The sequence below is a fragment of the Stegodyphus dumicola genome, chromosome 7, assembly GCF_044657685.1.
Source record: "Stegodyphus dumicola isolate Sdum_Otavi_A_Nest chromosome 7, ASM4465768v1".
NCBI classification, from domain to species: domain Eukaryota; kingdom Metazoa; phylum Arthropoda; class Arachnida; order Araneae; family Eresidae; genus Stegodyphus; species Stegodyphus dumicola.
The window spans coordinates 139,456,802-139,470,890 of NC_140774.1; the positions used below are offsets into that span (position 1 = coordinate 139,456,802).

Here is a 14,089-nt window from a genome sequence, read left to right on the forward strand (position 1 = left end):
GAACTGGAGTCGATTTTTGTGGACCTTTACTTCTGAGACCAAAGAGTAAACCTTGGATCGTCTTGTTCACCTGCGCCATATACCGGGCAATTCACCTGGAGCCTATCACCTCTCTGAGTACCGAAACGTTTCTATAGGCTCTGAGACGGTTCATTGCCAGACGAGGCCGTCCTGCGACCGTGTCAGATGACGGAACCAATTTTACCGGAGCAGACAATGCTCTGAGATGCTTGGATTGGAGAAAAATCACAGAAAACGAGTGTTTTTCAATAAAATGAAAATTCACCCCCTACGGCTGCGTGGTGGGGGAATGGTGGGAGCGCTTAGTTCGTTGCACCAAGACTCTTCTCGTGCGAATTCTAGGGAGATCGTCGGTGAATTTCGAGGAGTTACTGACCGTCCTGTGTGATGTTGAATCCACATTAAACAACCGTCCTTTAACGTACATCTATGATGATTCGGAAGAGCTCGTACCTCTGACACCTTCTCTGTTTTTGCAAGACATAAAACAAGTGGGGGTAGCAGATCTGGATTACATCGATTCCCAGAAACGGAATGTGCTTGTAAATTACTGCAATACGTTGAGACAAGAACTGAGAAGTCGCTTCCGCAAGGAATATCTGGCTCAACTGGTGCAGAAGGCAAGCGCTTCATGTCAAAACCTAAAGAAGGGGGACGTAGTCCTCATAGAATTAGACAATAAAAAACGTGTAATGTGGCCAATGGGCAAAATTGTAAAAATATTCAGTAGTATAGATGGGGCTACCAGAGTGGTACAGGTAAAAACAAGCAGTGGATATTTGGTAAGACCAATCAAAAAACTGTATCCACTAGAAGTTTCAACTACCAGGGATCCTGTGCTAACTCTGGCAACTGAAAACAGATCTAGATACGGTAGACTCTTAAACCCAAGGACATGCTCTTAGACATAACGTACAATATAGACGTTTTGGACTTATATCCTCTTTTCTTTAGCAATGACTTTAATTAGAAGTTTATTCTTTATTGATCTCATTTTAGTATGATCTGTCATATATATTGTATGTTACCGAGTTTCTTTTATGTGTTTTTTAAACTAATACGTAGTACTGTTTTATTTTATTCGTAATGTTAGAAAATTTTATGCAATGTCTGATTTTGAGAAAATCAGGGTGGGAGGATGTTGTACCTCTCATCATACAGCGAGGATAAGTCTGGCAGCAGCTGCAGGAAGAAAAACTTGGCAGTGCTGGAATGGCAACAGCGGATGATATTCTATAGATTTTTTAATTTTGATTTTGAGTCGATGTTTTTTTGCGTCTTTTGCGATACTATTGCGTTACAAAATTTGAGTTTTGGGTGAATGAAATGGAATCCGCTGCCCCTCTGCGGTTATTAGTAAAATATATTTAGAAAATTAGCTGCGTTGAAAAGGATGAAACCCTTGTGTTTGAATTTGCGGTATTTTACCTATTAAGTTGCGTCGAGTTCAGAATATTATGCCAGGCTTATTCACGCTGGTGCAGATAAGTTTAAAATTTTGTTATTGTGTTTATAGTGTATAATTTGCAAATATATGAATAGAATTCTATTAAATAAACATTTAAAATTCTGGAATGGTGTTTTAAAATTTTAGATGGTGAGTATTCACATTGCTATGTCGGAGCCAGTGGCAGTCAGGTGTAAAGTAAAATTGTTTCTGCTCTACTACATAACAAGCTTGTTGTATTAAACCTTTTTTTTATTGTATTTTATCTTCTACTTTTTTCAGCCCAAAGGACGTTAGCCCAAAAGGGCTATTGTTTGCGTTTTGGCATTTTGCCTTGAAAACTTTAAATGCTCGTTTTACTTTTCAAATTGTTGCCACCAAATATTATCGGTAATATAAAATCTGAAAGCTTTCGGAATTTTTTTTTTAATTAGTGGAATTAAATGTTAATCAATCCTTAAGTTGCGTTGTTTTTGAGATAGTGAATGCAAAGTTATCTGTATAGAAGCGATGAAAACCATGTGACATAATGATATCACAACTTTAAAAGGAATATGTAAGTGATTTGATAGCCAGAAAAACAGATTTTTCAAACTTTCCTTTGAGATTGCAATTTTTAAATAAATATAGAAAATCGCCCAACTAATAGTTTTTTTTATAATTCTTGTTTTAAAAGAAAGCGAAGTGTTTTATATTCTGTGAAAATTTCAAAAATTTATATTCGATGTATTTTTGGATGTGGAGATTTTTGAATCATAGATGTCAAATAATCGGTAAAAATGGAGCAATTTTTGAAAATTCGCTGCAAATTAAGAAATGAATTTGTAACAAATTTTATTTAAAAGATTTTGTTCCTTTCTATTCGAATTTTGTTTGTTACAGTAAAAATCGTTAAAACACTAAATAAAAGGAATCTAAATCAAATTTTAAAAAAATTGCTCCACAATAATTGCATTGTCATCGACAAACAACGAATATACGAAATCTTAGCTAGATATCATATTGGAAAGTAGATTAAAAATTGATGACCAAATTCTGACACTAGTGAAACAACTTAAGTTTAACTTAATAAAAGCTTATGAAAAGAATCTCGTTCGTTGTAGAACAAAACGTTTTCATAAAAATAAGTAGTATCTCTCTTGAGTTCGTTATTTCAGCTAACAAATTTTAAATGATGGAAATAGAATGACATATTGAGAAACATACATCTAATGGAAAAATTAAAAATTAAAAAGGACTAAAATATATAACAAAAAAGTATCTAAAAGGACTAAAATAGAATGACATACTGAGAAAAATATTTATTGACAACATTGACTTTGAAAATACGAACGTTAGTATGGGAAATAAGAAGAACGCATTTTATTTATAAACACTTTACGGACAACAACATTGACTAAACTTTGTTCAAATGTGTTTTTGTCTTTTTTCGGTATCTCCACATGAATCCACATAAGTATAAAACAAAGCACGATTATTACCGCACTTTACTTTGTTACTCGAAGTAATTTGATTAAAGTTGATTTGATTTAAATGATTATGCAAAGCACCCAAGCGCTATTTGCCAAAGGTGAGGGATGCTTTCGTGGAGGACTGTCTAAGGAAAACTCGATACAGACGTTACACATGGGGAATACCATCAAAATTCCTATACAACCAGCGCGTTCGTCCGGATTCGAACCCCTAGCCGTAGTAACAATGTGTAGTAACTTTACTGCGCGGCCGCTGTTGGGTCGTATCTTGTTGGTGTATATGTGTTTCTGTAAAAATTTATTTGACGCATGTTTTCTTATCAAGAAAAAGATCCTGAAAATATCATATTAACTGATTTCATTTATTTCCTGCTCAAAGTATTTATTTCCTGGACTTAAATCATGAAATTTCTTCTTATGCTTTAAATTTTCTAGAAAATCTAAAATACTGTTTTTTAATTTCACTATATAAAAAAAATTATCCTCAAAAATTTTCTTACAAAACCCACGCCGATAGATGGGTATTTTTGAGAAACTGAACATATTGTAGTGACCTAAAATGGATGATACAAACAAATCTTAGTTTTAAAACGCTGGATAAAACTTGTATGATTTTGCACTTCTGATTTATGAATTCAGAAATTAAATCTTTTAAGTTTCCACGTTTCTCCACGTTGATAAGAAATGCAGGAGCATGGGTTAAGTGTGTAACTTTCTCTCCAATTTTGCAAGCTCTGTAAAATGTAATCTTACGTTTTTTTATTCAAGTTTAATTAGCAGTTAATTTATTAGCTGACTTAGACTCATATAGAAGTTTGTCATTATATGATTTGCACACTAAAAGAAGGGTTCTTAGCGATTAAATTAAAATATTGTCCTTTAATTTTAACAGGACTGCTTAAAACTTATGCAGATTTTTTAAAACCAGTTTAAAACTAAGCACCGGACTAGAAATACGTATTTACGTTTAAATACACAATCTTCACTTACAGCGCGAAGCTGAAATTTAGAATGTAACTTTAAGCAACTGCTTACTGAAATGATTATTGAAGTCGCATATAAAAAATATTCATCTAACATCTATGCCTGAAAACTGAGCTGCCTGAACATTTTCATCACGTTCATATTAATGCATAAAAATTTTCGTCTTAACATCTGGATACAAATGTTGCTTTCTGCTTCTCTAAGAAGCTCAGAATTCAAGTTTTTTTCAAAACAGGAAGCTTTGCCACTTCAGGAAAATACACTGACTACCAATAAGTATTTGGACACCTGCGATAGAAAAGAAAAACTAACTTTATTCAAAATCAATAGTTGGTAGAGCGTCCATGAGAGGTAATTACAGCGCGGACCCTCCGGGGCATACTTTCCACAAGTCTTTGTATGACAGCTAGTGGTATTTTCTTCCACTCGGCTTGGAGAAGACATACAAGTTCCTTCACCGATTTTGCACGGGTAGTGCACCCCTGAATTCGGCGATGCAACTCGTCCCAGAGGTTCTCGATAGGGTTCAGGTCTGGACTCTGGGTAAGCCAGTCCATTCGATGAACTCCATTGGCATCATACCAAGCCTTGGTTAACGTCGAAACAAGACAACTGACATTGTCGTCCTGAAAGTAACAGGGGTCCAACCCGTAAAACTGCCACAACGTAGGAAGCACATTGTCATCCAAAATTGTGCAGTAGGCATCGGAGTTGAGCTTACCATGATTGGGGACCAAGGATCCCAGCCCATACCAGGAGAAAAACCCCCAGACCATAATTCCACCTCCCCCGACTTGACTGTTGGCACAATGCATTCTGTCAGGAGACGTTCTCCAGGTAGACGCCAGACCCAGACCCTGCCATCCGAACGGTAAAGGGTGAACCTTGATTCGTCACTCCAAAGAATCCGTTTCCACTGATCTACGGTCCAATTTCGATGTGCTTTGCACCACATTAACCGAGCAGCGCGGTTGGACTTATGGGACTTATGGGATCAAAGGCTTATGGGCAGCAGCACGACCATGAAAACCAAGCAGATGTGTTTCCTTACGGATGGTATTCCTTGAAACAATACTCCCGGATTCCTGTTGAAACTCCTTGAGGATGAGGGCCATCGGTTGGGTGCGGTTCTTCCGAATTTCTCTGGACAGCACTCGTCGGTCTCTATCTCCTAGTTTCGCTGGTCTGCCGACTCGGGGCACATTCCGACAATCACCGCTCACCTTCGACTTTTTAAACACATAGGCCACTGTCGATTTTGCGTACTTCCGATCGCTAGATATGTCCCTTAAGGATCGGCCACATTTGTGATACCCTATAATTATACCTTTCTCGAAATCAGAGAGCTCCGAAGTGCGAGGCATCTTGCATGCGACTAAAGCCGATGCTGTTTCCTACACGATTTTTTCCAGGCGGAGTCCATGAAATACCTTAGGACCGCAGATATCGTCATTTGCATAGGTGTCCAAATACTTATTGGTAGTCAGTGTAATATCTACTGCTTGAGCGCAATATGTTTAGCGAGTAGCATAGTTTAACTGAGTAATTATCAACTAGTGAGTAACAATTGTCAAATTTGATACCAATACTTAGACCGGGGTTTGTAAACTGTAATATGTATACATTATTTTTGTGGTACAACTTTTACGCGACAGATTTAAATGAATGTAAAATGGAGCGAAATGTAATCGGAAAACGCTTTTATATTTTTCAGTCTTATATATAGTCTTATATAAATATATTTTTCAGTCTTATAGTTGCGGCACAAATTTTTAAAAGATTGAGAACACAAAGTCTGGACAAATATTTACTAATTTTAATTTATTTCTGATAAAATTATATTCATATTTACTCTTCTAGTTTATTCAGTTTTAGCTTTTTGTAAATTTTCCTAAAATTGTTTAATTTGTTTTCAGTTAAGCCGTTGAAGACGGATCGAAAACAGTTGAAAAAAATAAGGGCTTTCAGTTCAGAAATACTGAGAATGTTAATGCATCACTTCCTGGAAATTGGAAAATCTTTCAAATATCTGTTTAGAAAGCTACTAAAGCTGTTTTAAATGATAAGCGACTTAAGAAAGTAAGAAAATGCTTTTGTGGTATTAATAATGATAATTTTGAATTTTTTTTTACCGGTTTCTGAGTATTTTCCGAAGTTAATCAAATCCTTAAATCAACTTCATGTTTGCTAAGAGTATATTGCATTTTTATTTAAGATTCAGAGTAATAAAAAAGATCTCCCTTTTTTTCAGTTTAATTTATAATTTAATTAAAATTAATAATAAATATAATTAAAATTTTCAGTTTATAAAAATAATCGATAACTAATTTAGTTGTATTTCACGCAATTAAACTTTGAAAAAGACTTTTCTTAACATATATAATTTTTAAGAAGCATTTGAATACTTTAATTTAGAATATGATACTAGATATTATTTAGTGTAAAAATATTTGATAAAAATTGCTCCTGTTGAATTTTACTGTATGTGTAACATGAAGGTAAATAAAAGTAATAATTATGATATTAAATTTAAGTTTTATGTCTTTTAAATTAGGGATTTTAATTGTGTGGCTAGATGCAGTATGAGTATTTGTGAAGACAAATTCCACATAATTTTTTTCAGCATTCCATTTGGATTTCTTTAACATTGAGTGCCATAACAATTGCGCACCAAGAAGTAATTGCCGGATTGTAAGCAAACAACGAATGAAAATACATGTCAAGCAGATATGCAGATTACCAGAAACACAGAGTGAAGTGCGTTACGTCATTCAACTAGAGGACATTAAACTATTCATTCCCTAAAACGGGTACGCAGAGCATTTTCGCTGTACTTTATCTGTTGTAGAGGAAAGTGTTTTTAACAGAGCGGCCGTTACACCTCGATCGAAAGCAAGAATGATGGAAATTGGGTGACCAGCTCGCTGGTGAGCAGCCCGCCATTTATACAGTTATTACGTTTTTAGGGCCAGTGGACGAGAGAAAGGTCTCATACGCGGTGCCTCAGGACGTCCTCTACACACCAACAACCGAGAGGACCGTCAAATTACACGACATGCACACACACACACAGTGGCAACTGCATTAATGTCTGTCTTCTGGACATACGAAGCATTTTCAGTTACGGACCTTGTGTCTGTCCGTACCATCGTGAGATCTGTGGCTGAAAGAAATTTGGTATCCCGGCGCCCATTGCGTGAGCTGCTAATGACATCTGTCTGCCGTCGCCTCTGTTTGGATTGGTGCTGTACTCGATGGAATTGGACTGGCGTCGTGTTCGATGGAATTGGACTGGGGTCGTGCTCGATGGGACTGGCAACTACAAATATGTACGTGTGGGAAAGTCCGTAGTAACTCCCCAATCCAGCCTTCGCTTTACAACGACATACTACTCTCACAGTTGGAGTGATAGTATGGGGGTACTGTAGCGTATGGCACGCAGTCAACTCTAATATTGTTCCACGGTACCATGATACCCCTAGCACGATACAAGTTGTCACAATTTAGGACTTTGGTCGAACTAGAGACGCGCTTACAGCAGCTGTTGAGTAAGATGACATAGAAAGAACACGGGAAGCATATTTCACAAGTGCACATCTGTGTAGCCACCGAGGGAGTGGCTTCTAGGACGGACCAATGAGCAGCCAGTAAAATTTCTTTTCATGTCACATGACCTTTTGCGTGCTTTAAGATTTAAGCAAGATAATTGAAAATATTCTGCCACGCAATTTTCTGTACAAAATAACTAAAGCATCGTCGATTGCTTCTGAAACTTTTCATTGCGAAGTTAAATCAATTATAGGAAATTATGAAGATTTCACTACCTGGTTGAAATAAATACAAACACATATTGGATACTAAACATGGATACTTAGTAATAAACAAGTAGTGTTAGATAAACACTACATGGATACTTAGCAAAAATATCGATGTGAAATATTGCTTAATATGTGGTAAATAAGATGAAGGAAGAAATATGTGATAAACATCTGAGCCCAAATGCAATCTTTACATAAAACTATGCTATAAGAAAAATATTTACACCAATTATATATGTAAATAGAAGTCAGCACTTTTTATTGCAGTCTATGTGAAAAAGATTTTCTATAATAATAACCAATGCAGAATTTTATTCAAAGTGACCTTTACTAATTTGCATTCGTATACATTTAGTGTGTTATTTCATATTTAATAACTGCTCACTGTTAAATGTACTGTCTACACAAGAAATACTCATCAAACAGAGTGAATTTATCGTATTCACAACAAGTATATTCAATTTATTCACATATAATTTTTAATGTTAATAATGGATATAATCAGATCATATGTATTCTGAATTCTTACACTTCAAAACCAAAAGAATGCAAGCCACTGAAATAAGAAAACACTAGATTCATTGTAACACTTTCAGTCATTTTCATCTCAATTAAAAAAAATATACACTTGAATTATTTTAATCCACATAATATACCGTGAACATCAATCCTAATATTAATGCGTGATAGAAATCGCGAAAGTGAAATGTCAGCGATTAATGAAACTCAGGAAACGAAAGCACTACGAGATTTTCTACTATTACGCCATATATTTATAACTGCGAAGCAAATGCAAATTAAAACATAAACAACATATTGTTGTTTGACTTCTGAATTAGCATAAACAACATATTTTCACATGCACGAAGATTTAGCTTCACAAGAGCAATAGCAGCTCATTAGTCCATTTTCGAAACCCTTCCCTCAGTGGCTACGCATGCACACGGGAACTGTATACTTCAATGACTTTTCGTGTCGTATCCATGGACTTTATAGAAATAGACTAACCCAAACGAGTTTTCTCCCTCGTCTGAGGCGTTGCCGCCTGTCACCTTGATCACTTCCGGAGGAGTAGGGACGACTTGTAGAAATTTAACATTGGTTGCCTATTGCAGCGTGTATAATTGTCAAGAAAAAGCTGGTTGTAGCGCCTCATTTCACAAATTAGAATTTCTACATATCTTTATTTTTGAAATTGAGTTTGATTTTTAAAAATTTAGCGTATTTATCAAGCATAATTAACGTTCCAAATAATTATAAAGATGTTGCATCCTTTCAGGACTGGATATTTTTTTAGCTTTTCCTATGCTGTATGAAATTTGTAACTACTTCTTTTAGAAAATAATATTTTAAATCTGAACTAATAGAAGATTTCAAACAAGCAATTTTCTCTTGCAATTTTTATGCTTTTTATTGGTGTAAATAAGTTAAAAATACTTAAAAACGAATTTTTGAAAGTTTTGTTTAAAATTCTAAATTGTGCTGCTTTTTTAAAATTATATATTATTATAGCACAATTTCTATAAAGGAATTTTATTTCAATTATATTTCATAATACATCATAGTGATAAACACTTTTGACTCCTTAATAATTTTTATACATTTAATTCTAATATTAAAATTGTATTTAACCGTAATAATTAATTTTGCTTGTATTTTATAGTGATTATTTTTTAAATTTATTTTTAGTTCTGCATAACATTTTTTTTTATTTACTGTTAATTTAATTTATTAGCCCAAAGGGGCGGTATCCAAGAAAGGCTGTTAGTTTCGAAGCGGCATTTTTCGCTGTTTTACTATAAATGTCCGTGTCTCCTTGCAAATTGTTGTTACCAAATATTATCGCCCTGTATTATATGTAAAGAAATTAAATAATGAAGAATCTGCATGAATACATGCATGTTTCTCGCACTGTGACAAAAACGACAGTATCTAGAGCCATCAAATTTGAATAATGTAATCCTCCACCCGAACATGGGCATCTGGACGGCCAAATATCGAATTTGTTTTAATCTATTTCCTATATTGTAAAACTTTAATGAATTTTTGATTAACAAACTCAACGAGTTCAGAGCGAGCACTGTACGGAAAATAACAGTTTTATCTCCAGTGCGGAAATTTTAAACATATGCTGTTTTCAAAAGGTACGTGATTTACGGGGGAAGAACACGATATTCAATAAATATAGGTAACAGACAAAAGTTTAAAAAAGGTTCTTTTTGGGCGTAATATAAAATCTGAGTGCTTCTAGATTTTATTTTATCTTTTTTCTCCCTTCATTACGCTCAGAAAATTTTATGCTCCGAATTTTATGAATTATTAAAATAACTAATCCACTTTAATGTTAATAATTTAATGATCCTTTAATCAAATAAGTATGATCGTTTTGTAATGTTATTACAGTTTGGAAAATCACTGCCTGAAAATGCTCATTAAATTAAAAAGAAATTATCAGATTTTGTTTAATTTTACCTTATTTATTTCAAAGCATCGCGTACTATCAATCGTATTTAATTTTACTTAATTTTTACGCAAAATTAAGTTAATAAATTTTGTGCTTAGAGTTTTTACCGTTTTACCAAAGTAAGATGTTTGTACAAGAATTATGTGTGAAAAAATGCGCGAAATGCAGTAAAAAGTGCTTTAATGAGATATATTAAATTCTATTTGGAAAAAACTGTGGCTTTCATAATCTCATCACTATACAACGTATCACATCAGATCGTCCCTACTCTTTCTTGCCGACATATAGGTGACGCGCGCCCCGCCCACCGGGTTGGTCTATCTCTTATAAAGTCCATGGTCGTATCACGTATTCATGCTAGAGATTTCCCAACAGGGCAGTACTATAGAATCTCTTTTTATTTGTAGTATTCCTGTAATAAACAGTCATTTTGCTTTGTTTTTATAATAATTTAGTTAATATCAACGTTGCACTCATGTGTATAAAATTTCTTTCGTTTATGACCATTCTCTCTTGGTGCGCAAATTTTTATGGCGATGAGTGTAAAATTCAAAAGAAAACTATAGTTTGATAACACAGGTGGAAAGGTTTACCAGGCAATCGAACAAGAAAAAATTTACTAATTAATAATTAGCGCCTTGTAACCTTTCTATCAGATTTGATTTTTTAATGATACTGCCAGGTTACCTTTGAAATATTCTGCATGATACTAGGGATACGCTTATTAGTTTCAGAAAGATTATTTTAGGATAACGTTAGGGAAAATCCTGCCATAAAGTGAAGACTTGGAGTATCAGTGTGCGGAAAATAATTAATTTAATCCTACTGGTATGCTATCAGTCGAACAAAAGAGAACTAATTCTTCGCTTATTCAAAGATAAAAAATTCTGATATTTACACTCTACTACTTTCTTGTACGGCCTATTAAATATTCTTAACAATAATAACAATAACAACAACAACATAAAAATAATAATAACCACAAACTAATATTAAATATTGTTAGATATTTATTATTAGACTAACTACATATATAAACCCTCACAATGTACGTAGTAAGTTTCGTAGGTTGTCGAAAATTAATTTCTATAAAACTTAACATTACCAGAAGATGAATATTTTCATGTAGTATTACTGCCTTAACTGAAAACAGGTACTTCATGGATTCCTAAGCTAGCAACGTTAGCTTCCCGTGACAGTATTTGAATTTAAGGTAAAATACTACAATACATTTCTTGTCTTAATAATTGCAAGTGCTGAATTAAACGATAGAGAATAAGTGAATTATGAATGGTGAGGTATCACACAGAATGTTCTATCATAATGCGACCGATGCAGATGTTATAGGTTCAGCGCCACTGCTCAGTTTTTTTTTTTTTTTTTTTTTTTTTTTTCAATGGCGGGCTTTAGCAGTTTATAGGTTTTGGCCACTACTAAGGCCGGAAGCAGTTGTCTCTTTATTATGGAGGGATGTACAAGGTGGGACACCTGAAATCCTGAAATCCCCTGAGTTGGCTTCCGTCTCAGGTTATTACATAATCCATACAGAATTGCTTACCGTTGCCTCCTACGAAGGGACGCGAAAAGTCATCCATGCCTTCTCGGGATTCGAAGCCGAGCCTTTCCGTATTGCAGTCACAGTCGCTAACCACTCTCCCGTCTGCGCGACTCTGATCAAATGTACATTATTTTATAAATTTTCTACAAAGCTGTATGACACAGTCTTTATATATAATAATTTTATTATTTCTACTTACTGTAATCAGTATACTGTGTTTGCCCTGAAATTCATAAAGAAAGAACATATGCATTTAACAATAAAATATTTACATTATAATAATCTATGTCTATCTAATAATTACATGAAACTAATATTTCTCTTCTTTACAGGTCGTACTGGGGTCTTTTATCACAAAGCTTTCTTGACTGAGCTGATGATCTAAATAAACATAAATTATACTCAAGCATAAGTAACGTTTTGATCTGCTAACCATTCAAAGTTTTGATTAGGTTCAGTTCCTAGTTATTTAATTCTCCAATAGTGATTTCGACAATTAATACAATTGAAGACATTAAATACAATAAAAGTACATTTTGAAGTAAGATTTTAATTGCTACCTTTGTGATGTATTTTAACAGCAAGATCTGTAAATGTTTTTATGGAAATAAGTAGTTCATTGTTTGATAAAGTAAAGAACTGAATTTCTAATTATACACAAACTTACGCTTTGTCTGAGCTGCGCATAAACTGTCTTTACCAAGAGTATTCTCTACTGCAGCTTACCAACTGTATACTCCCTGCAACTGCAGGGTCCGCCAGAAAATTATGTACACAGTTTAACAGAGGGTATCTGCACTTTGTTTTTCGAAAGTGAATTGAATTATGTTTACAATATGTACTATGGTGTTTGCTCAAAACATATCGGTACTCTCATGCGTGTAATAAGTGACATATTACTTATGGTAGTGAATCAAGTTGGAGTTCAGAGATTTTGAAGAACGTCATGTAGCGCAGGAAATCGATTACGGTGGAGGGGTGGAGGTCCTTCGTGAAGAAATTACAGCGACATGGTTTTTCCTCTGACACATTCACCGATATTGTTCCTGTAACCGCTCTCCATTGTGCAACGTGTCTGGTCATTAAACGCCATCACTCTGACATTTGAGCAAACTAAGTAACTATACAAATGAAAGTGGAGGAAGATTGTATTAAAGTTAACCTAAGATATGCATGATTATATTAATATATAGTTAAGTTCATCTCTAACACATAATAAAGAAAATTTCTTTCAATAAAATGTGCATACATGTTTCTGCCGGATCCTGTATTTCCATGTATTTTCTGCATGAAATATTTTATAAATGAGTGGCTCTTCTCTTGACCTTGAATTCAACCGAGAGTTTATTAAATGCGCCCTTTAATATGTTTTTGAGTGTTCACTTCCTAGAAGCTATTATAATAGATATTAAAACTTAGCATTTGCTTTGCATGTGCTATATTACATTTATATGTGCATGTACAGTTTCCCTCATTACAGTTACGGAACTTAACCTAGGAACTGGCTTTATAATGGGTGGGGGGCTAGACAATCTAAATCTCGCGTAATATAAATATGTAACGTGTCCTCGCATACACGAAATGAATTTCGTACCACTTTATTTTATCTCATTTTTATTTCGTACTTACTACTGAATTTCGTATACAATTTCATTTTTACTTATTGCCAGCACCTTAAGACTTAAGTTATTAACTTCAGACATAATAACAATATACTTTAATCAGAATATATTTTATTGTAACTCAAGAATATAGTGAAGAACACATGTGTGCATGCATATATAGTATAAGGATAGCAAGGATATAGTGCAGATAACATGTGTGCATGCATATATAGTGCAGATAACATGTGCGCACATGTGAATAAAATGTTCAGATTTGGCAAACAATAAATTTACTTTTTAATTTCTTTTTTGTCAAATATTATTGAATACCATGATTGTTATTTAGAAGATATTTCAGTCAACTGATTTGGAACACTTTAATAGCAATAACACTTTGTAACGGCATGCTGGACGTTTCTTGAATTGGCTTTTGTGCAAGGTTAGCCTTCTGTGATTAACTAGGACAGTAATATGATTTCTGTACATTTGACAACACATAATTTCATGATGGGAGCATGTGACGATTTACAGAAGACTTAAGATACACGCACGACCACCTTAAGCATTCAGGAAAGACAAAATCGTGCAGCAAGGCATGAACATAGTAAACTAGCAGCTGCTCAAGTTGTTACTTATGATAATGCATGACATCATGATCATAATGTGAATAATGGATAAACAGAGTGAAAATATACATCACAGTAGCATTATGATAATTCCA

The 14,089-nt window shown here is 34.2% G+C and overlaps 1 protein-coding gene across 2 annotated transcripts in view; it reads left to right on the plus strand.

Moving 5' to 3' along the window:
- LOC118187039 (zinc metalloproteinase nas-4-like) overlaps positions 1-13,673 on the plus strand; it is a 68,758-nt gene extending 55,085 nt beyond the window's left edge. For both annotated transcript variants that reach the window (XM_085820864.1, XM_035357223.2), the window contains exons 8-9: positions 5,841-6,003; positions 12,097-13,673. In XM_085820864.1, the coding sequence (XP_085676990.1) occupies positions 5,841-5,983 (143 nt within the window). In that variant the 3' untranslated portion in view covers positions 5,984-6,003; positions 12,097-13,673. The remainder of the gene's footprint in view (positions 1-5,840; positions 6,004-12,096) is intronic.
- Positions 13,674-14,089: the final 416 nt, after the last annotated feature.